Source organism: Heptranchias perlo, chromosome 1 (genome assembly GCF_035084215.1).
Source record: "Heptranchias perlo isolate sHepPer1 chromosome 1, sHepPer1.hap1, whole genome shotgun sequence".
In the NCBI taxonomy this organism is placed as follows: domain Eukaryota; kingdom Metazoa; phylum Chordata; class Chondrichthyes; order Hexanchiformes; family Hexanchidae; genus Heptranchias; species Heptranchias perlo.
In genome coordinates, this window is record NC_090325.1 from 4,837,193 (window position 1) to 4,860,978 (window position 23,786).

The following is a 23,786-nucleotide window of genomic DNA, read 5'->3' on the forward strand; positions in this document are numbered from 1 at the left end:
TTACAGAGACGTGGTTGCAAGGTGACCAAGGTTGGGAGCTAAATATTCAGGGTTATTTAACATTTCGGAAGGATGGGAAAAAAGGTAAAGGTGGTGGGGTAGCTCTGTTAATAAAGGATGAAATCGGTATAATAGTGAGAAATGATCTTGGCCCAGAAGATCAAGATGTCGAATCAATTTGGGTGGAGGTAAGAAATAGCAAGGGAAAGAAATCACTGGTGGGAGTAGTATATAGGCCCCCTAACAGTAGCTACACTGTAGGGCAAAATATTAATCAGGAAATAAGGGGGGCTTGTAAAAAAGGTAATGCAATAATCATGGGCGATTTTAACTTTCATATAGATTGGACTAATCAAATTGGCAAAAATAGCCCTGAGGAGGAGTTCATAAAGTGTATTAGGGACTGTTTCTTAGACCAATACGTTGGGGAACCAACCAGGGAACAGGCCATTTTGGATCTGGTAATGGGTAATGAAACAGGATTAATTAATGATCTCAAAGTAAAGGATCCCTTGGGAAGCAGTGATCATAACATGATAGAATTTCACATCCAGTTTCAGAGCGAAGATCTTGGGTCCAGAACTACCGCATTAAACTTAAATAAGGGCAATGGTAAAGGAATGAGGGCAGAATTGGCTAAAGTGGACTGGGTAAATAGATTAGATGGTATGATGGTGGATAAGCAGTGGCAAACATTTAAAAAGATATTTTATGACTCACAACAAAAATATATCCCTGTGAGGAGGAAAGACTCCACAAAAAGGGTGAACCAACCATAGCTAACTGAGGAAGTAAAGGATGGTATCAGGTTAAAAGAAAAAGCATACAACAAGCAAAGATTACTGGTAAGCCTGAAGATTGGGAAAACTTTAAAAACCAGCAAAGGATGACTAAAAGAATAATAAAGAGGGAGAAAATAAATTATGAGAGTAAACTAACAAGAAATATAAAAACTGACAGTAAAAGCTTCCACAAGTATATAAAAAGGAAGAGAGTAGCTAAAGTAAACATTGGTCCCTTAGAGGATGAGACTGGGGAAATAATAATAGAAAACAAGGAAATGGTAGAGGAATTGAACAGATATTTTTTATCTGTCTTCACAGTAGAAGACACGAATAATATATCAATAATAGTAGAAAATCAAGGGGCAAAGGGGAGGGAGGAACTAAAAACAATCTCTATCACTAGAGAAGAAATACTAGGTAAACTAATGGGTCTAAAGGCTGACAAGTCCCCTGGACCTGATGGCTTGCATCCGAGGGTCTTAAAGGAAATGGCTACAGAGATAGTGGATGCACTGGTTGTAACCTTCCAGAAGTCACTAGATTGCATAGAAGCATAGAAACATAGAAAATAGGAGCAAGAGTAGGCCATTCGGCCCTTTGGGCCTGCTCTGCCATTCAAAATGATCATGGCTGATCGTCGAACTCAGTACTCTGTTCCCACTTTTTCCCCATATCCCTTGATCCCTTCAGCATTTAGAAATATATCTATCTCCTTCTTGAATACATCTAATGACTTGGCCTCCACTGCCTTCGGTGGTAGAGAATTCCACAGGTTCACCACCCTCTGAGTGAAGAAATTTCTCCTCATCTCGGTTCTAAATGGCATACCCCGTATCCTGAGACTCTGACCCCTGGTTCTGGACTCCCCAGCCATCGGGAACATTCTCCCTGGAAAGGTCCCAGCGGATTGGAAAACCGCAAATGTAACACCCCTATTCAAGAAGGGAGTGAGACAGAAAGCAGGTAACTATAGACCAGTTAGCCTAACATCTGTCATTGGGAAAATGCTAGAATCCATTATTAAAGAAGTAGTAGCAGGACATTTGGAGACTCATAATACAATCAAGGAGAGTCAACATGGTTTTATGAAGGGGAAATCGTGTCTGACAAATTTGTTAAGAGTTCTTTGAGGAAGTAACGGGCAGGGTGGATAAAGGGGAACTAATGGATGCAGTATATTTGGATTTCCAAAAGACATTCGATAAGGTGCCACATAAAAGATTACTGCACAAGATAAGAGCTCATGGTGTTGGGGGTAATATACTGGCATGGATAGAGGATTGGCTAACCAACAGAAAACAAAGAGTCGGGATAAAACGGTCATTTTCAAAATGGCAATCTGTAACTAGTGGGGTGCCGCAGGGATCAGTGCTGGGGCCTCAACTATTTACAATATATATCAATAACTTGGAAGAGGGAACAGAGTGTCTTGTGGCCAAATTTGCTGATGATACAAAGATAGGTGGAAAAGCAAGTTGCGATGAGGACACAAAGTGTCTGCTAAGGGATATTGACAGGTTAAGTGATCGGGCAAAAATTTGGCAGATGAAATGTAATGTGGGAAAATGTGAAGTCATCCACTTTGGGAGGAAAAATAAAAAAGCAAAATATTATTTGAATGGAGAAATACTACAAAATGCTGCGGTACAGAGGGATCTGGGTGTCCTCGTACATGAAACACAAAAAGTCAACATACAGGTGCAGCAGGTAATCCGGAAGGCAAACGGAATATTGGCCTTTATTTCTAGGGGGATGGAGTATAAAAGCAGGGATGTCATGCTACGACTGTACAGGGTGCTGGTGAGACCACATGGAGTTTAGAAGAATGAGAGGAGACCTTATTGAAACATACAAGATTCTGAGGGGACTCGATAGGGTAGATGCTGAGAAGATGTTACCCCTCATGGGGGAATCTGAAACTAGGGGTCATAGTCTCAAGAAAGAAATGAGGAGGAATTTCTTCTCCCAGAGGGTCGTGAATCTTTGGAATTCTTTACCCCAAGAAGCTGTGGAGGCTGAGTCACTAAATACATTCAAGGCTGAGTTAGACAAATTTTTGATCAGCAGGGGCGTCAAAGGATATGGGGAAAAGGCGGGAAAGTGGAATTGAGGTAAAAATCAGATCAGCCATGATCTTATTGAATAGCAGAGCAGGCTCGAGGGGCCGAATGGGGTCAATATCATAGACTCTTACAGCACAGGAGGAGGCCATTCAGCCCATCATTCCTGTGCTGGCTCTTTGAAAGAGCTACCCACTTAGTCCCACTCCCCCTCCTCTTTCCCCTTAGCCCTGTAAATTTTCAAGTATTTATCCAATTCCCTTTTGAAAGTTACTATTGAATCTGCTTCCACCACCCTTTCAGGTAGTGCATTCCAGATCATTACAACTCACTGTGTAAAAAAAATTCTCCTCATCTCCCCTCTGGTTCTTTTACCAATTACGTTCAATCTGTGTCCTCGGTTACCGACTCTCCTGCCAGTGGAAACAGTTTCTCCCTATGAACTCTATCAACACCCCTAATATGTACGCCCAAATGCTATTTTGGTAGAATAGAATTAGCACGCTGAGATTAATTTCAATTATTAGAATGAGGTCAAATGAAATAAACAGGTGACTGTTGAACAAGTCATTATGGAGCTCATTAACACAAACCCAGCTTAGTTAATAAGTCTTTAGCGTGACCATACCAGCTCGGATATGTTATCACCGTAAACACTTGCAAGGTGTTCACTGCTAAGTTGCATCAATAAACATGTTCATTACTATAAAAAGAAAAACTCTCAACATTTTAACCTGTTCCACTTGAAAGGATTCATGTTTTCAAAACAGGCACAGTTTAGGCTGTGTAACCTTATACGAGCTATCAGATTAGTGAATCCACTTTCTGTTGTAACACCTTGATCATAATTTCCTTTTAGTTAAAAAAAAATATTTCTTTGGGTGAATTTTTATGCTTATCCAGGTGAGAGAAGTTAGTGCTGGGTAAGAGAATATAAGAGCAGGAAGGTTACGCTAGAACTGTATCAAACGCGAGATAGGCCACAGCTTGAGTACTGCGTACAGTTCTGGTCACATTACAGGAAAGATGTGATTGCACTAGAGTGTTAGCTAAGTTAGAAGCCCATGAAATCGAGGGAAAAGTACGGACTTGGTTAGGAAGTTGGCTGAGCGAAAGGCGACAGAGAGTAGGGATAATGGGTAGGTACTCACATTGGCAGGATGTGATTAGTGGAGTCCCGCAGGGATCTGTTTTGGGGCCTCAATTATTCACAATATTTATTAACGACTTAGATGAAGGCATAGAAAGTCTCATATCTAAGTTTGCCGATGACACAAAGATTGGTGGCATTGTAAGCAGTGTAGATGAAAACATAAAATTACAAAGCGATATTGATAGATTAGGTGAATGGGCAAAACTGTGGCAAATGGAATTCAATGGAGACAAATGTGAGGTCATCCACTTTGGATCAAAAAAGGATAGAACAGGGTACTTTCTAAATGGTAAAAAGTTAAAAACAGTGGATGTCCAAAGGGACTTAGGGGTTCAGGTTCATAGATCATTGAAGTGTCATGAACAGGTGCAGAAAATAATCAATAAGGCTAATGGAATGCTGGCCTTTATATCGAGAGGACTGGAGTACAAGGGGGCAGAAGTTATGCTGCAGCTATACAAAACCCTGGTTAGACCGCACCTGGAGTACTGTGAGCAGTTCTGGGCACCGCACCTTCGGAAGGACATATTGGCCTTGGAGGGAGTGCAGCGTAGGTTTACTAGAATGATACCTGGACTTCAAGGGTTAAGTTACGAGGAGAGATTGCACAAATTGGGGTTGTATTCTCTGGAGTTTAGAAGGTTAAGGGGTGATATGATCGAAGTTTATAAGATATTAAGAAGAACAGATAGGGTGGATAGAGAGAAACTATTTCCGCTGGTTGGGGATTCTAGGAGTAGGGGGCACAGTCTAAAAATTAGAGCCAGACCTTTCAGGAGTGAGATTAGAAAACATTTCTACATGCAAAGGGTGGTAGAAATTTGGAACTCTCTTCCGCAAATGGCAATTGATACTAGCTCAATTGCTAAATTTAAATGTGAGATAGATAGCTTTTTGGCAACCAAAGGTATTAAGGGAGGTATATGGAGTTAGATCACAGATCAGCCATGATCTTATCAAATGGCGGAGCAGGCACGAGGAGCTGAATGGCCTACTCCTGTTCCTTTGTTCCTAAAATTGCAGAATGAGGGTGTAGTGAAGCCATGGAGGTATTTGAAGGCCGGGCAGAGGATTATGTTGGGGGATTGGGAGCTAATGGAGGCCTGCAAGGACAGGGTTAATGGGCATTTGGGTAGGATACAGGTTGTGACTTTTTGGGTAAGCTGGAGATTGTTTAAAGTGGAGCCAGAAGGAAGAGCATGGGCGAAATCAAGTACAGAGGTGATAAAGGTGTGGATGAGAGTTTTAGCAGCTGTACGAAGTGGGGTAAGACATGAGTAGAAGATGCTCCTGATGTGGAAGTAAACAGTTTGGCAATAAAAACACCTCGATTTTAAAATTCTCATCCTTGTGTTCAAATCCCTGCATAGCCTCGACCCTCCCTATCTCTGTCACCTCCTCCAGCCCTACAACCCTTCGAGAACTCTGCATTCATCCAAATCTGGCCTTTTGTGATTTCCTGATTTCATTCGCCCCTCCATTGGCAGCCGTGACTTCAGCTGCCTAGGCCCTAAGGTCTGGAATTCCATCCCTAAACCTCCCTGCCTCTAAGGTACTGCTTAAAACCTACCTCTTTGACCAAGCTTTTGGTCACCTGTCCTAATATCTCCTCATGTGGCTCGAGGTGTCAAATGTTTCTCAGATAAAGCTCCTGTAAAGCGCCTTGGGAAGTTTTGCTACATTCATGGGGCTATACAAATGCAAGTTGTTGTTGTTGACTGAATATAACATTCGAAGCTCAACTCTGGATTGAGCAGGATATCGAGGCTGTGCTGCTGTGGGTTCAGTCTGAGTGAGCAGCTGGGATGAGAAATGGAATCGGCATCTGAGGTGTGAAGTTTCTGGCAGGAGCCAAAAGAGGATGGCTTGTGTTTTGTCAATGTTTAGCTGGAGAAAGTTGTGCCTCATCCAAGGCATGGTGTCTGCCAGGCAGTCAGACAGACAGCCTGATATTACTCATGGCATTGGTCGCGTAGTGGTTGTGATATTGGACTAATAATCCCAAATAAAAGCGAGTTCAAATCCCACCGTGGCAATTTGAATTCAGTTTTCAAAAAAGGCGGTATCAGTAAAAGTGACCATGAAGCTGTTGGATTGTTGTAAAAACCCAACTAATGTCCTTTAGGTTCACTAATGTCATTTAGGAAAGGAAACCTGCCTATATGTGACTCCAGTCCCACACTAACGTGGTTGACTCTGAAGTGGCCTAGCAAGCCCCTTAGTTGTATCAAACTGCTTTCAGAAGGAAGGCCCACCACCACCTCTCGGGGCAACTGGGGACGGACAATAAATGCTGGTCTTGCCAGCGACGCCCATATCCCCAGAATAAATTTTAAAAATGGAATCGTGGGTGGACGTCATCTAATATATGTTTGCAGATGATGTCATTGAGACACAGCGTAAGGAAGCAGAGGGGCTGAATGGAGAATTAGGTACACCAGAGGTGTCCGTGTGAGTTTGGCAGGAGAAATCTTTGGAGGAGATTTAGTAGCTGCATTGGGACAGGTAAGAATGGAGCCACAATATAGCAGTGCCATGAAAGTGGACCGAGAAGAAGAGGCAGTGGAGCGGGAAGGAATGCTTAACAGTGTTGAAACACTTGGACAAGTTCAGGAGGATGAGGAAAGTTGTTAGTTTGCAATTGTTTGCAACTGACCAGTGTTGTCTTGAGGCTATGGTGGGGATGGAGCTAGACTGGAGGGGTTGAAACGGAGAGTGGTTGGAGAGGTACAGAGTAAAGTTCCATCTATACTGCCTGATTAAGGATTCAGCACGAGTTAGATGCAGTGTATATGTCCCTCTACTCTGTCTCAACAATGTGCATCGGAAGAGAGTTCCAAACTGCACCAGTATGGCATTTTTCTGTTTCCAACATCCAATGTTGGATAATTTAGGGACAATTAGTACTAAATTGACAACAGCTTTGTTTGCTAGGAAGTAAAGAAAGGTAGAACTTGTATATGGCACCTTTCATGTCCTCAGAATACCCTAAAGCACTTCTCAGTCGTTAAGTACTTTTGAAATGTAGTCACTGTTGTAATATAGGGAAACACAACAGCCAATTTATGTACAGGAAGGTTCCACGAATAGCAATTAGATAAATGATCAAATAACGTGTTGTTTTTGGTGCTGGTTGAGGGATAAATATTGGCCATGATACCGGGGAGAACTCCCCAGCTCTCCTTCAAAATAGAGCCACGGGATCCTTTATATTCACCCGAGAGGATAGACGGGGCCTCGGTTTAACGTCTCATCTGAAAGATGGCACCTCCGACAATGCAGCATTCCCTCGGTACTGCACTGGATTATGTGCTCAAGACTCTGGAGTTGGACTTGAACCCACGAATTTCTGACTCAGAGGCGAGATTGCTACCTCAGAGCTAAGGCTAACACCTAAAGATAGAGTGATATCAGGACTATGTATACACGGGTGTAATGATTAAGTGATACTTAATCATTACACCTTTGATACTGAATCAAACTAAGTTTCATTCCAGCAGTGAGGCACAGCAGGAAGAAAAACATTTAAAAAGAGGGAGATGAACTAAAAACAAAAGTTCAATTGCAGTGGAAATTAGAACAGGGCAATTCTTTGAAACAGAAGAAGATCATTAGGGTCCTAACAAGTCTTTTGTTACATATCAACCTCACCTACCCACCTTCTCACTATATCCCTCAATCCCTACTCTCTCCAGAAATGCATCTAACTGGCCCTGAATTTCCGCCCAATCTCCTGCCATAACTTTGGTACGAGATCGGCAGAACTCCCGGAGAACTGGTGCAGAGGACATCGGGAGAATGCTTGAGGAAATTCAGGGCCACTGTCTCTTGATCCCATTTACACTGTCTGCTCCAATGTCCTTCTCTGGTAACTTTATCCACAACTCGATTCCCCTTTGCATTCTGCCCGACCTCCTTCCTTACTCTTACATTCCTTTTTTTTTTAAGCTCGTGTTCCTTGGCACTTGAACCCTTTACTATAGTAAATAGTTATGGCTGTGTGAACTTTTCTCAATCCCCTCGACTGGGACTGCGCGTCTGTACGTGTGAACAGATGACTTGCGAATTAGTTTGTGACTCTATTGTAAATTGGCAAGTGGCGTGTTGAAGGGTGAAGTGCGCCAGTGCAACATGACATTTAGCTGAGGGGTATTTTCGTGGGCGAGGTACGTTTACGTTTGCGCCTCTAATTCACTTCCATGTGCTAAACAAACAGCCGAGCTGCAGGTTGAGGTGTTTATTAGCAAGTGAAAGCTGTCTGATGCGGAGAACATGCTGGGGACTTCTAAATTTATCACCATTATGGCAGCTCTCAGTGAGTTTATATTTAAAGAGAGTTATAAAACATCAAATAATGAATGGGCAAAACTCATTCAGCCCGTGGAGGCCATTCCCTTCAACGTACCAAGTACAACTTCATTATTATCGCCCCCAACTAACTCAATCCAGAAGTTACTGAGGAAGGTGTTTTAAATGAGGTGTAATTTCCAAAAAGCCAGATTTGCTCCAAATACTCTTGCCACCTACTGAATAACATACCACAGCGTTCCATAAATTAATCACCTCGGCCTCCATCCAACCTTATAATTTTCACTTTCCTTTCCTGCCAGAGTATCTTTATTTTGAAGGCGCTCAGTGAAGGAGCCTATTGGGTACGGTGGTGTAGTAGTTATGTTACTGGACCAGTAATCCAGAGGCCTTGACTAATAATCTAGAGAATGAGAATTCAAATCTTACCATGGCAGAATTTGAATTCAGTTAAAAAAAAAATCTGGAAATAAAAAGCTGGTATCAGTAAAAGTTGTAAACAATTTTACAACACCAAGTTATAGTCCAGCAATTTTATTTTAAATTCACAAGCTTTCAGAGGTTACCTCCTTCCTCAGGTGAACGATGTGGAAGGGTCCAGAGGGGCAATTTTTTCACTCAAAGGGTGGTGAGTGTCTGGAACGAGCTGCCAGAGGCAGTAGTAGAGGCGGGTACAATTTTGTCTTTTAAAAAGCATTTGGACAGTTACATGGGTAAGATGGGTATAGAGGGATATGGGCCAAGTGCAGGAAATTGGGACTAGCTTAGTGGTATAAACTGGGCGACATGGACATGTTGGGCCGAAGGGCCTGTTTCCATGTTGTAACTTCTATGATTCTATGATATGAACTAGGGATGGGTGATGCCCACATCCCAAGAATGGATATTAAAAAAAATTAGCATTAACAGTCAACAACAACTTGCCTTTAACATAGTAAAACGTCTCGAGGCGCTTCACAGGAGCGTTATCAGACAAAAACTGACACCGAGCCACATAAAGCACTATTTGGACAGGTGACCAAAAGCCTGGTCAAAGAGGTAGGTTTTAAGCAGCGTCTTAAAGGAGGGGAAGAGAGGTAGAGAGGCAGAGAAGTTTAGGGTGGGAATTCCAGAGCTTAGGGCCTGGACAGCTGAAGGCACGGCTGCCAATGGAGGGGCGAAGGAAATCGGGGATGTGCAAGAGGCTAGATTTGGAGGAGCGCAGAGATCTCGGAGGGTTGAAGGGCTGGAGGAAGTTACAGAGATGGGGAGGGGCGAGGCTTTGGAGGGATTTGAACATCACATATATCAATCGCTGAGAAAAAAAATCCTACCAATCTGTAGCCTCCTTTGAGGCTCGACTATCTTAAGGGACCGGGGAGCCTTGAATACTGGGGGAGAATTCCCAATCCTCCGCTGTCATGTCGGTGAGATCTCCTGGGGAAACGGTGTAAACGGCTGTGTTTAGCCGTTACTTTGAGGGTTCCACCGATCTTCTGCCGAAGTTTTGGCGGGAGATGCTCCATGGACATTGCAGGCAATTAGTTTTGGTCACCAAGACAGAGGAGAATAAAGAGTCAAACTGGACTCCTCCGGAGGGTCGCTGCCCTCAGCTTGACATGTATGCTCAAGCTGTCAGGAAATGCGTCAATGCCAGATTCATCAGGCGCACTCAGAAGACAGTCCAGAATGTCACCCGAGCACAACGCAATGCCATCAAAGCTCTCAAGACCAACCGCAACATCGTCATCAAACCAGCAGACAAAGGAGGAGCCATCGTCATACAGAACAGAACGGACTATTGCAAAGAAGCATACCGACAACTGGACAACCAGGAACACTACAGACGGTTACCCGCAGATCCGACCAAAGAACACACCCACCAGCTCAACAAACTGATCAAGACCTTCGATCCAGACCTTCAAAGCATCCTACGCACTCTCATCCCACGTACTCCCTGCATGGGAGACTTCTACTGCCTCCCAAAGATACACAAAGCCAACACACCCGGACGTCCTATCGTATCAGGCAACGGAACCCTGTGTGAGAACCTCTCTGGATACATCGAGGGCATCCTGAAACCCATCGTACAGGGAACCCCCAGCTTCTGTCGCGACACTACAGACTTCCTACAAAAACTCAGCACCCACAGACCAGTTGAACCAGGAACACTTCTCACCACGATGGACGTCTCGGCACTCTACACCAGTATCCCCCACGATGACAGCATCGCTGCAACAGCATCAATACTCAACACCAACAACAGCCAATCTCCAGACGCCATCCTACAACTCATCCGCTTCATCCTGGATCACAATGTCTTCACCTTCAATAACCAGTTCTTTACCCAAACACACGGAACAGCCATGGGGACCAAATTTGCACCCCAATACGCCAACATTTTCATGCACAAGTTCGAGCAGGACTTCTTCACTGCACAGGACCTCCAACCAACACTATACACCAGATACAGCGACGACATTTTCTTTCTATGGACCCACGGCAAGGAATCACTAAAGAGACTACACGATAACATCAACAAGTTCCATCCCACCATCAAGCTCACCATGGACTACTCCTCAGAATCAGTTTCTTTCTTGGACACACGAATCTCCATCAAAGACGGGCACCTCAGCACCTCACTCTACCGCAAGCCCACGGACAACCTCACGATGCTCCACTTTTCCAGCTTCCACCCTAACCACATCAAAGAGGCCATCCCCTATGGACAGGCCCTGCGAATACACAGGATCTGCTCAGACGAGGAGGAACGGGATGGACACCTACAGACTCTGAAAGATGCCCTGGTAAGAACGGGACATGACGCTCGACAGTTCCGACGGGCCACAGCGAAAAATCGCATAGACCTCCTCAGAAGACTAACACGGGACGCAACCAACAGAGTACCCTTCGTCGTCCAGTACTTCCCCGGAGCGGAGAAACTACGCCATGTTCTCCGCAGCCTTCAACATGTCATCAATGACGACGAACACCTCGCTATGGCCTTCCCCACACCTCCACTACTCGCCTTTAAACAGCCACCCAACCTCAAACAGACTATCGTTCGCAGCAAATTACCCAGCTTTCAGGAGAACAGCGTCCACGACACCACACAACCCTGCCACGGTAACCGCTGCAAGACATGCCAGATCATCGACACAGATACCACCATCACACGAGAGGACACCACCCACCAGGTGCATGGTTCATACTCCTGTGACTCGGCCAACGTTGTCTACCTCATACGCTACAGAAAAGAATGCCCCGGAGCATGGTACATTGGCGAGACCATGCAGACACTGCGACAACGGATGAACGGACACCGCGCAACAATCGCCAGACAGGAGGGTTCCCTCCCAGTCGGGGAACACTTCAGCAGTCAGGGACATTCAGCCACCGATCTTCGGGTAAGCGTTCTCCAAGGCGGCCTTCGAGACACACGACAACGCAAAATCGTTGAGCAGAAATTGATAGCCAAGTTCCGCACCCATGAGGACGGCCTCAACCGAGATCTTGGGTTCATGTCACGCTACACGTTACCCCACCAGCGAACAAAAGCTATCTGTTTTTAATATAATGGGTCATTTCTGGCTTTCTCTGCCTTCCGGATGTTTTTGCCTCTCTCTCTGTTTTTTTTCCTGTTTGTTTTTTTGTTGAATGTGTATTCGGGGGTTCTGTAGGTGACACTTCTCTGTCTGAACACGGTGATTGCCTTGGCAACGGGCACTTGCAGGGGCAGTCTGTAAACACCATGTATTGTTCTATATGTATAAATGCGTAGGCTTCAAGGAGCTCTTTACATTTACCTGAGGAAGGAGGAAGCCTCCGAAAGCTTGTAGATTTCAAATAAAAATCGTTGCACGATAACTTGGTGTTGTAAAATTGTTTACAATTGTCAACCCCAGTCCATCACCGGCATCTCCACATCGAGAATAACTTAGGCCATGAGGGTCATTCAGAGAAGAACCACAAGGCTGATCCCAGGCATCAAAGGATTTAAGCGACAAGACTGGGTAAACTGGAGAAATCGTTCTTCGTCTTGAAAATTTCAATTGAGCCCCAACATTCACTGCCTTTTAGGGAAAGAATTCCAGATTTCTAGCACCCTGTGTGTGAAAAAATGCTTCCTGATTTCACTCATGAAAGGCCCAGCTCTAATTTTAAGATTGTGTCCAACTGTTCTGGATTTCCCCCACCAGTGGAAGTAGTTTCTCTGTGTCCACCCTATCAAATCCCTTTATCATTTTAAACACCTTGATTAGATCACCCCTCAATGTTCTAAACTCAAAGGAATACAAACCAAGTCTATGCAACCTGTCCTCATAATTTAACCCTTTAAGCCGCGGTATCATTCTGTTGGATCAGCAACGAATGCTTGCATTGACAACTGGTAGGGCAGCATCGAGCTCAGCTGTGATGCCCTCCACAGTCGAATATCACTGGCTTCGAATTTTCCTGGGATCTGCTCCCTCTCTGCCGCCGTAACCTCGCTGGAAACCACGTTTACGCGCGGAATTCCAAGCCAACGGTATTGAGATCGCGAAGGGTAAGGCAGCTGAACCTGATGGAGCAGGCGCAGCTCCGGGGAAATTGCCGCCCACAACCTAGACCAACACGTGATGTACCGGTGGGCACCCGAGGGAGCGGAACTCCGGCAGGAGTCAGCGCCCCCCCCCCCGCGGAAGAGAAGCGGAGAGAGAATCAAAAGAACAACGAGAAACGACATCAACACTTACTTCTCCAGCAGCGACATAATAATCGGGGGAAGCACCAGAATAGGGATAGGGAGGACAATTCTAGACACGGCAGTCTCCATCAGTGCCTGCGAAAAACACAAACTCAATTCTAGTAAATATATTTAAATCTCGTCACCATACCCAGACTCCCCCTGAATCTTGCTGGGATCTGACCTGCTGACAATGCAGGTTTTACATGATTCTTTTACTGATATAAAATTCACACTCCTGGTTGTTTTCCCCTTCCAATTTTGAGGTAGTAGTGAATTATGTGAAGGGGCATTAGTGCTGAGGAAAGAACACCTGCTCATTTCAGGCACCTGGGGATAAATTTTAACCCCCAAGAACAGGTGGGTTGGGGGCGGGTGGGCAGTGAAAATTGTTGGTTTTGGGAGCGGGACTGAATCCCGGCTCCAACCCAACGACTTCTGGGTTTGACCCAGATGCATCTGGGTGCGTGCGCGCTTCTGAAACCTGGAAGTCGCCGATATTTAAAGGTCCAATTAATACCGTTGAAGCAGTTAAGGGGATTACATTTTTGTGTATTCAGCCAGACAAACGATTTTAACTTTCCCTTAACGTGTCTCCTGTGGCCTCTGAAAGATGCCATGGAAACGGAGGTGTGTTGCAGCCAGCACCCATATGGATCTTTAAACCAGTGATTGACACGTGAAGAAAAGGTAAGTTTTTGCAGGAGGGCAATCGGTTCTCTCAGACAAACCTTTGGCTGGGAGTTCTTTGTGTTTAGACTAAGATTTCTTTGGTCACACTCAGAATTCTTGTGTTCAGACAAAGTTACCTACATTTTGGACCCCCTCAAACTGACACCATCAGGATGGCGGGGTGCAATGGACGTACTGAGCAGTATATCTGAGGAGAAGGCACATCACCATCCGCGGCAGGCACGGTGTGCAGTTCTGGGATCTGCAGGTGCACCACAAGGACCTGCAGAAGAGCAGAGAGGGGACTAGCGGAGGGGCTGAGGTCGCAGGAGGCACTACGCAAGTGAGAGGGTCTACAGGCAGAGACCGAGATTCCTGGACCTCTGTGAGGAGCAGTGCCCACGAAGGCTCAGACTGAGTGGCCAGGTGGTAGCTCCTTCATGCAGAGCTGCTCCTGACTGGGCTTGGTGGCCACGCATTGCCCGTCGCAGTTAAAGTCACCACTGCCCTCAGTTTCTTCGCCTCCGGATCCTTTCAGGGCGCCACCGGTGACATCACCAGGGTCTCTCAGTCATCTGCACATAAGTGTACACAACAGGTGACGGATGGCTTGTTTGCCTCCCCTGCAATGACATCAGCCAGACTGAGAGGGCAGAGGGTTTCCCTGGGTACAGGGCACAATTGATTGCACACACATAGCAATCTGAGGACCTGCACATGAGCCAGGACTATTCATAAACCAAAAGGGATATCTATCACTCTATCAATGCGCAGCTGGTTTCCGACCACCGGAAGAAGTTTCTACAGGTCTGTGCCAAATTCCCTGGCAGCTGCCATGGTTCCTTCATTTTGCGCGAGTCCACGCCCTCTTTCACGCACAAAACAGACTGAAGGGCTGGCTCCTTGGAGACAAGGGATATCCCCTGCAGACGTGGCTCATGACACCTCTGAGAAACCCCACCAACGACAGTCACATCACCACCAGGTCTGTCATAGTTCAAGCCATAGGAATGCTCAAGATGTGCTTTAGGTGCCTGGATCGATCTGGGGGAGCCCCTCAGTACGCTCTGGCGAAGGTGTGTTGAATAATAGTTGCATGTTGCGTCCTGCACAACATCGCTCAACAGAGAGGGTTACCGGTGGATGAGGTCCCTTGCGCTCATGGACCATCCACATCTGCCATCAACATTGGAGATGACAAGGATGAGGAGGAGGAGGAGGATGATGGGCAAACCATCGGCACACCTGGCTGCTGGTAATGCCAGGGAGTCACTCATATTTGATAGATTCTCATAAGGAGATCTGCAAAGTAAAGATAGTCAAGTACTCAGACCACCTGAAACGAGCACCCCCACCAATACCAGCCCTCCTCCCAGACCTTCCCCTCCGTTTGCATAAAACAGTCCTACAACCACACATACACCCATTGTAAACATGCCCAATGGGTGGCATCGAGTCTCATTGTTCATGATCAGGGACATGCAAGGGAGCTTTCACAAAAGGGACTCAAGAATGGTCAAGACGTGACAGTGGTGGTAAAAATGACAACATTTAATGTGCAGGGAAGAAAAAACAATTATAAATGAGAAACATAACATTGCGACAGACACCCTTATGCATTCCCGTAGTGATCACAAAACCTTAGCCTTCCTCTTCCTACTACTTCTACAGAGTGTGTCCTTTGTGGCTTCAGCAGAGGTAGTGGAAAGTTGCTCAGGTCCCTGCCCTGACAGCTGAGATGCTCTGGGCCTACGCCCGCAGGGTTTTGGAGCCCCTGATGGTCCCACCAAAGACGGCTCCACCTGCACCTGTTCAGGGGCAGACTCGGCCATCTGAAGAGGAGACAACATTGCGAGTGCCGGTTGAGGGTGGGGGGGGGGGGCAACGGATTTGCGCCTTGAGTGGAGTCTCCACTTCCATGTCCCCTTTGGCCATCATCCCTCTCCTGGGCCAGGGCCACATCACTCCTACCACTCTGCTGGACAACAGCTTGGAGGACATATGTGATGCCTTGTAAGGCCACTACTAACGTATCTGGCAGCCTGCTTAAGGCGGCAGAATGTTGTTCACCCTGAGTCCGAACGGCCGTTGTCAGGGCCTTGGACTTGTTTGTGAGCCATGCTTGAAGCGCCATGGAGGTTGCCATTCTCTCCACTGCAGACATTCCCACACTTACCTGCACCACCAGTCCACTAATGCTGGAGGTGGACTCCTCCATCCTGTGCGCTAATGTGGAGACGAAGCATGGCAAGTCTTCCAGTATGTCGCAAAGGTGCATCTGTACCTCGATCATTCTCTTTTTCAAGGATGGCCTCCGGGTTCAGCATCTGTGTCCAGCTGAGCAAAGCTTGGAGAGGAGTGCGGCCACCGATGCAGACTCTCCACCGCTGGCCCTGCCACCAGTGTCTGCTCGTGCTCACTTGTGTGTGGTGACTCACCAGGTGACAACCCAACTACCTCTCTAATAGTACCCACCAAAGTGTGAGTATCTGCGCTGGTGCATGGCTCGCTACAATGTGACAGTGCGCCCTCAGAGGCGTGGAGCTTCTCTGAGGAATCTCCTTCATCTATGTCGTCCACTTGTTCAGCACTCCTTGAAGGCCCTGGAAGAGAACATACAGCAGCATTAAGAATCATCGTAGAAGTGATGTTGCAATGAGCATACTGAGGTGTGCAAGAGGTCAATCATTGATAACATCAATTCATGTTGTGTGAGGGATGTTAAAGTTCTGTTACCAGACGTTTGCGGGGTGCCAGTCTCGGTATCCCCGACGGCCAGGCATTCCTGCGTCTGGCTGAGCTTCAAGGCCTCCTCCTCAGCCTCTGTCAAGGCCACTTTTTGTGGTGGTCCCCCCCCCCCACAGTCCGACTCCTCTCCTGTGCATTTTGCGCTCTCTTCCACTACAAGGGGAGAAAGCACAGATGTGTGAGTGAGTGAGGGTGACGGGGTCAGCCGATGGATGCATTGCTTTGGGTGAGGCTGCCCATGAAAGTGATGCATCAGAGGGTGACTATCAGTCAGATTCATGACATTGGATCAGGATTGGGGTGAGTAGGAGTGGTGGGTTCACAAATGGGGAGGCGAGGAAGTGCACTGAAAGTGAAGGTAAGTTGATGATGAGACTTAGGTGGGTGTGAGGAATGACGTGATGGAGTAGGCTTGGCAAGACAGAGTGATAAGGGGGGTGCTGTGCAGCATAGGATGTAGGTGAATCAGTAACTGTACTCACTTTTCCTGACCTGATAACGTCATTAAATCGCTTCCTGCACTGCTGCCAAGACCTGGGCACCGTGCTCCTGTTGCTGACCTGTTCTGCCACCTCCAGCCACGCCTCCTTGGTGGCAGAAGCAGCTTCCTCCTGTTAACTGGGTATAACAACTCCCTCCTGCTTCTCACAGCAGCCAGTAATATCACAAGGGAGCTGTCTGAGAACCTGGGTGCTGCCTTTCCTCAATGTCCTTCCATTCTGCTTTTTACTCCTTTCTCCTTCAAAATCCATTGTTGCATTGGCACTTTAAACAGTGGACTTTAAATCGCGTCATGCGGGTGCGCAGTATGCCCGCTGCGCAGCTTGCAGACGTAAAACCCAGAAGTAGAATTAAGTGCCTTTAATTGAGTCATGACCGCTCAAGAACACACAAGAAAAATTTTTCCCATTTTCCCACCCACTTATTGACCCCTCCCCGACCCTGCTGAGATCAGGCCTCAATTAAAATTTACCCCCTTGTGTCCGATCAAACACTCCCAGGGCAGGTACAGCATGGGTTAGATACAGAGTAAAGCTCTCTCTACACTGTCCCATCAAATACTCCCAGGGCAGGTACAGCATGGGTTAGATACAGAGTAAAGCTCCCTCTACACTGTCCCATCAAACACTCCCAGGACAGGTACAGCATGGGTTAGATACAGAGTAAAGCTCCCTCTACACTGTCCCATCAAACACTCCCAGGGCAGGTACAGCATGGGTTAGATACAGAGTAAAGCTCTCTCTACACTGTCCCATCAAATACTCCCAGGGCAGGTACAGCATGGGCTAGGTACAGAGTAAAGCTCCCTCTACACTGTCCCATCAAACACGCCCAGGGCAGGTACAGCATGGGTTAGATACAGAGTAAAGCTCTCTCTACACTGTCCCATCAAATACTCCCAGGGCAGGTACAGCATGGGCTAGGTACAGAGTAAAGCTCCCTCTACACTGTCCCATCAAACATTCCTGGGGCAGGTACAGCATGGGTTAGATACAGAGTAAAGCTCCCTCTACACTGTCCCATCAATGTACTTTAACTGCAGGACCTCAGTGGAGCACTCCCCTATTATGACATTCTCATTTCCAGTTTCAACTGTCCCTAAGCATAAGATTAGGTGGGAATGTGAGTTGTGAGGAGGATGCAAAGAGGCTTCAAGGGGATAAAATAGGCTAAGTGAGTGGGCAAGAACATGGCAGATGGAATATAATGTAGAAAAATGTGAATTTATCCACTTTGGAGGAAAAACAGAAATGCAGAGTATTTTTTAAAAGGTGAGAGATTGGGAAATATTGATGTTCAAAGGGACTTGGGTGTCCTTGTACATGAGTCACTGAAAGCTGGCATACAGGTGCAGCAAGCAATTAGGAAGGCAAATGGTATTACAAGAGGATTTGAGTACAGGAGTAAAGATGTCTTACTGCAGTTATACAGGGCCTTGGTGAGACCGCACCTGGAGCATTGTATACAATTTTGGTCTCCTTACCTAAGAAAGGATATACTTGCCATAGAGGGAGTGCAACGAAGGTTCACCAGACTGATTCTTGGATTGGCGGGATTGTCGTATGAGGAGAGATTGAGTAGACTAGGCCTGTATTCTCTAGAGTTTAGAAGAATGAGAGTTGATCGCATTGAAACATCCAAAGTTCTTATGGAGCTCGACAGGGTAGATGCAGGGAGGATGTTTCCTCTGGCTGGGGAATCTAGAACCAGGGGTCACAATCTCAGAATAAAGGGTAGGCCATTTAGGACTGAGATGAGGAGAAATTTCTTCATTCAGAGGGTGGTGAATCTTTGGAATTCTCTGCCACAGAGGGCTTTGGATGCTCAGTGATTGAGAACATTCAAAACAGAGGTTGATAAGATTTCTAGATATTAAAGGCATCAAAGGATGGGGATGGTGCAGGATCGAGAGTGAGTGAGTGAAACACCAGAAACAGTTTTTACACTAAGTCTCTTCGTTATAAGGACAGTCTTGGGCTCTCAGTGAGACTTCCACACTCATTCATTACTGTAACAGCTAACTATAAATCTCGTTCCTCCAATTCCAGTGTCTCTCCTGCTCCTGCTAGCTCTTCTCTAGCACTGCTACTGCCTCTCCTGCTCTGCTGTCATTCCTTGTGATGTTCCCACGACCCCTGGTCCCATAATTTAGGGATCATGAGCCCTTCCTTCTGCTGGTGGTGTCTCACTGCAGCCTGGCTGGATGCTGATGGCCCTGACTATTAGCTGGTGGCTGGCTTTTGGCTGGCTGCCTGGCTCTGGGCTCTCTGGCTGGCTATCGTCTGGCTGGTTAAGGGTTGGATGGTTGGCTGGATGCTTCATGTCCCCCTTTCCTGTTCTGCTACAGTCTCTACTTCAGCTCCTGCTCTGCTGTTCTCTGTCTCCTCTCCTCTCCTCCTCGGCAGGTACTGTAAGTTTACAAACAAAAAGCAAAATACTTCAGTATTTAATCAACAAAAAGCAAAATACAATCCAGTTAGTCCCATTCCCCCGCTCTTTTCCTTTAGCAGAGAAGTTAATAACCAGGGTGTATAGATTTAAAGTAGCTGGTAGAAGGATTAATGGGGAGTTGTGGAGAAATGTTTTCACCCAGAGGGTGGTGGGGGTCTGGACTCACTGCCTGAAAGGGTGGTAGAGGCAGAAACCCTCATCACATTTAAAAAGTACTTGGATGTGCACTTGAAGTGCCGCAACCTACCGGGCTACGGACCAAGTGCTGGAAAGTGGGAATAGGCTGGATAGCTCTTTTTCGGCTGGCACAGACACGATGGGCCGAATGCCCTCCTTCTGTGCCGCAAATTTTCTATGATTCTATCCATGGTACTGCAGGTGCTGGAAATCTGAAATAAAAACATAAAATGATGGAAACACACAGGTCAGGTAGCTGTTGTGGAGAGAGGAGGGTAGGGTTCAGATTGATGACCTTTCATTAGAACTATCTGCTTCAAGATATGTTGGGTACTTAACTCTCACCATAGGTGCTACTTGGCCTGCTGAGTGTTCCCAGTATTTCATAGAATCATAGAATGGTTACAGCACAGAAGGAGGCCAATCGGCTCATCGAGTCCGTACCGGCTCATTGTAAGAGCAATCCAGTTAGTCCCACTCCCTCGCTCTTTCCCCATGGCCCTGCAAATCTTTTCCCTTCAAGTATTTATCCAATTCCTTTTTGAAAGCCACGATTGAATCTGCCTCCACCGCCTTTCAGGCAGTGCATTCCAGATCATAACCACTCGCTGTGTAAAAATGTTTTTCCTCATGTTGTCTTTGGTTCTTTTGCCAATCCTCTGGCTCTCCACCCTGCCACCAATGGGAACAGTTTCTCTTTATTTACTTTATCTAAACCCTTCATGATTTTGAACACTTCTATCAAATCTCCTCTCAACCTTCTCTGCTCTAAGGAGAACAACTCCAGTTTCTCCAGTCTATCCACATAGCTGAAGTCCCTCATCCCTGGAACCATTCTAGTAAATCTCTTCTGCACCCTCTCTAAAGCCTTCACATCTTTCCTAAAGTGCGGTGCCCAGAACTGGACACAATACTCCAGTTGTGGCCGAAGCAGTGTTTATAAAGATTCAACATAACTTCCTTGCTTTTGTACTCTATGCTTCTATTTATAAAGTCCAGGATCCCATACGCTTTTTTAATCGCTTTCTCAACTTGTCCTGTCATTTGTGCACATATAGCCCCAGGTCTCTCTGTTCCTGTACCCCTTTAGAATTGTACCATTTAGTTTATATTGCCTCTCCTTGTTCTTCCTGCCAAAACGTATCACTTCGCACTTCTCTGCGTTAAATTTCATCTGCCATGTGTCTGCCCATTCCACTAGCCTGTCTATGTCCTCTTGAAGTCTATCACTATCCTCCTCACTGTTTACTACCCTTTCAAGTTTTGTGTCATCTGCAAATTTTGAAATTGTGCCCTGTACACCCAAGTCCAAGTTATTAATTGTAAACAATTTTACAACACCAAGTTATAGTCCAGCAATTTTATTTTAAATTCACAAGCTTTCGGAGACTTCCTCCTTCCTCAGGTAAATGTTCAGGAGCTCCTTGAAGCCTACGCATTTATACATATAGAACAATACATGGTGTTTACAGAATGCCCCTGCAACTGCCTGTTGCCAAGGCAATCACCGTGTTCAGACAGAGAGGTGTCACCTGCAGAACCCCCGAATACACATTCAACAAAAAAACAAACAGGAAAAAAAACAGAGAGAGGCAGAAACATCCGGAAGGCAGAGAAAGCCAGCAAATGACCCATTATATTAAAAACAGATAACATTTGTTCGCTGGTGGGGTAACGTGTAGCGTGACATGAACCCAAGATCCCGGTTGAGGCCGTCCTCATGGGTGCGGAACTTGGCTATCAATTTCTGCTCGACGATTTTGCGTTGTCGTGTGTCTTGAAGGCCGCCTTGGAGTACGCTTACCCGAAGGTCGGTGGATGAATGTCCATGACTGCTGAAGTGTTCCCCGACTGGGAGGGAACCCTCCTGTTTGGCGATTGTTGCGCGGTGTCCGTTCATCCGTTGTCGCAGCGTCTGCATGGTCTCGCCAATGTACCATGCTCTGGGGCATCCTTTCCTGCAACGTATGAGGTAGACAACGTTGGCCGAGTCACAGGAGTATGAACCATGCACCTGGTGGGTGGTGTCCTCTCGTGTGATGGTGGTATCTGTGTCGATGATCTGGCATGTCTTGCAGAGGTTACCGTGGCAGGGTTGTGTGGTGTCGTGGACGCTGTTCTCTTGAAAGCTAGGTAATTTGCTGCGAACGATGGTCTGTTTGAGGTTGGGTGGCTGTTTAAAGGCGAGTAGTGGAGGTGTGGGGATGGCCATAGCGAGGTGTTTGTCCTCATTGATGACATGTTGAAGGCTGCGGAGAACATGGCGTAGTTTCTCCGCTCCGGGGAAGTACTGGACGACAAAGGGTACTCTGTTGGTTGCGTCCCGTGTTAGTCTCCTGAGGAGGTCTATGCGATTTTTTGCTGTGGCCCGTCGGAACTGTCGATCGATGAGTCGAGCGTCATATCCCGTTCTTACTAGGGCGTCTTTCAGCGTCTGTAGGTGTCCATCGCGTTCCTCCTCGTCTGAGCAGACCCTGTGTATTCGCAGGGCCTGTCCATAGGGGATGGCCTCTTTGACGTGGTTAGGGTGGAAGCTGGAAAAGTGGAGCATCGTGAGGTTGTCCGTGGGCTTGCGGTAGAGTGAGGTGCTGAGGTGCCCGTCTTTGATGGAGATTCGTGTGTCCAAGAAAGAAACTGATTCTGAGGAGTAGTCCATGGTGAGCTTGATGGTGGGATGGAACTTGTTGATGTTATCGTGTAGTCTCTTTAGTGATTCCTTGCCATGGGTCCAACCTCAAACAGACCATCGTTCGCAGCAAATTACCCAGCTTTCAAGAGAACAGCGTCCACGACACCACACAACCCTGCCACGGTAACCTCTGCAAGACATGCCAGATCATCGACACAGATACCACCATCACACGAGAGGACACCACCCACCAGGTGCATGGTTCATACTCCTGTGACTCGGCCAACGTTGTCTACCTCATACGTTGCAGGAAAGGATGCCCCAGAGCATGGTACATTGGCGAGACCATGCAGACGCTGCGACAACGGATGAACGGACACCGCGCAACAATCGCCAAACAGGAGGGTTCCCTCCCAGTCGGGGAACACTTCAGCAGTCATGGACATTCATCCACCGACCTTCGGGTAAGCGTACTCCAAGGCGGCCTTCGAGACACACGACAACGCAAAATCGTCGAGCAGAAATTGATAGCCAAGTTCCGCACCCATGAGGACGGCCTCAACCGGGATCTTGGGTTCATGTCACGCTACACGTTACCCCACCAGCGAACAAATGTTATCTGTTTTTAATATAATGGGTCATTTGCTGGCTTTCTCTGCCTTCCGGATGTTTCTGCCTCTCTCTGTTTTTTTTCCTGTTTGTTTTTTTGTTGAATGTGTATTCGGGGGTTCTGCAGGTGACACCTCTCTGTCTGAACACGGTGATTGCCTTGGCAACGGGCAGTTGCAGGGGCATTCTGTAAACACCATGTATTGTTCTATATGTATAAATGCGTAGGCTTCAAGGAGCTCCTGAACATTTACCTGAGGAAGGAGGAAGTCTCCGAAAGCTTGTGAATTTAAAATAAAATTGCTGGACTATAACTTGGTGTTGTAAAATTGTTTACAATTGTCAACCCCAGTCCATCACCGGCATCTCCACATCAAGTTATTAATATATATCAAAAAAAGCAGTTGTCCCAGCACCGACCCCTGGGGAACACCACTGTACACCTCCCTCCAGTCTGAAAAACATTCGTTCACCACTACTCTCTGTTTCCTGTCACTTAGCCAATTTCGTATCCATGCTGTCACTGCCCTTTTTATTCTATGGGCTTCAACCTTGATGACAAGCCTATTATGCGGCACTTTATCAAATGCCTTTTGAAAGTCCATATACACCACATCAACTACATTGCCCTCATCTACCCTCTCTGTTACCTCATCAAAAAACTCAATCAAGTTAGTTCAGCACGATTTGCCTTTAACAAATCCATGCTGGCTTTCCTTTATTAATCCACACTTGTCCAAGTGACTATTAATTTTGTACTGGATTATAGTTTCTAAAAGTTTACCCACCACCGAGGTTAAACTGATTGGCCTGTAGTTAACGGCTTTATCCTTATACCCTTTTTTGAACAAGGGTGTAACATTTGCAATTCTCCAGTCTTCTGGCACTACCCCCTTGTATCTAAGGAGGAATGGAAGATTATGGCCAGTACCTCCGCAATTTCCACCCTACTTCCCTCAAGAACCTATAAGGGAGCTTGCCAGGGTAG

The 23,786-nt window shown here is 46.5% G+C and overlaps 1 protein-coding gene across 1 annotated transcript in view; it reads right to left on the minus strand.

Annotated features, from left to right (window-relative positions):
* The window catches only part of LOC137312708 (sideroflexin-5-like), a 187,535-nt gene that overhangs the window by 52,867 nt on the left and 110,882 nt on the right, over nucleotides 1-23,786 (minus strand). The window contains exon 12 of the mRNA XM_067979205.1: nucleotides 13,022-13,107. Within this exon, the coding sequence (XP_067835306.1) occupies nucleotides 13,022-13,107 (86 nt within the window). The remainder of the gene's footprint in view (nucleotides 1-13,021; nucleotides 13,108-23,786) is intronic.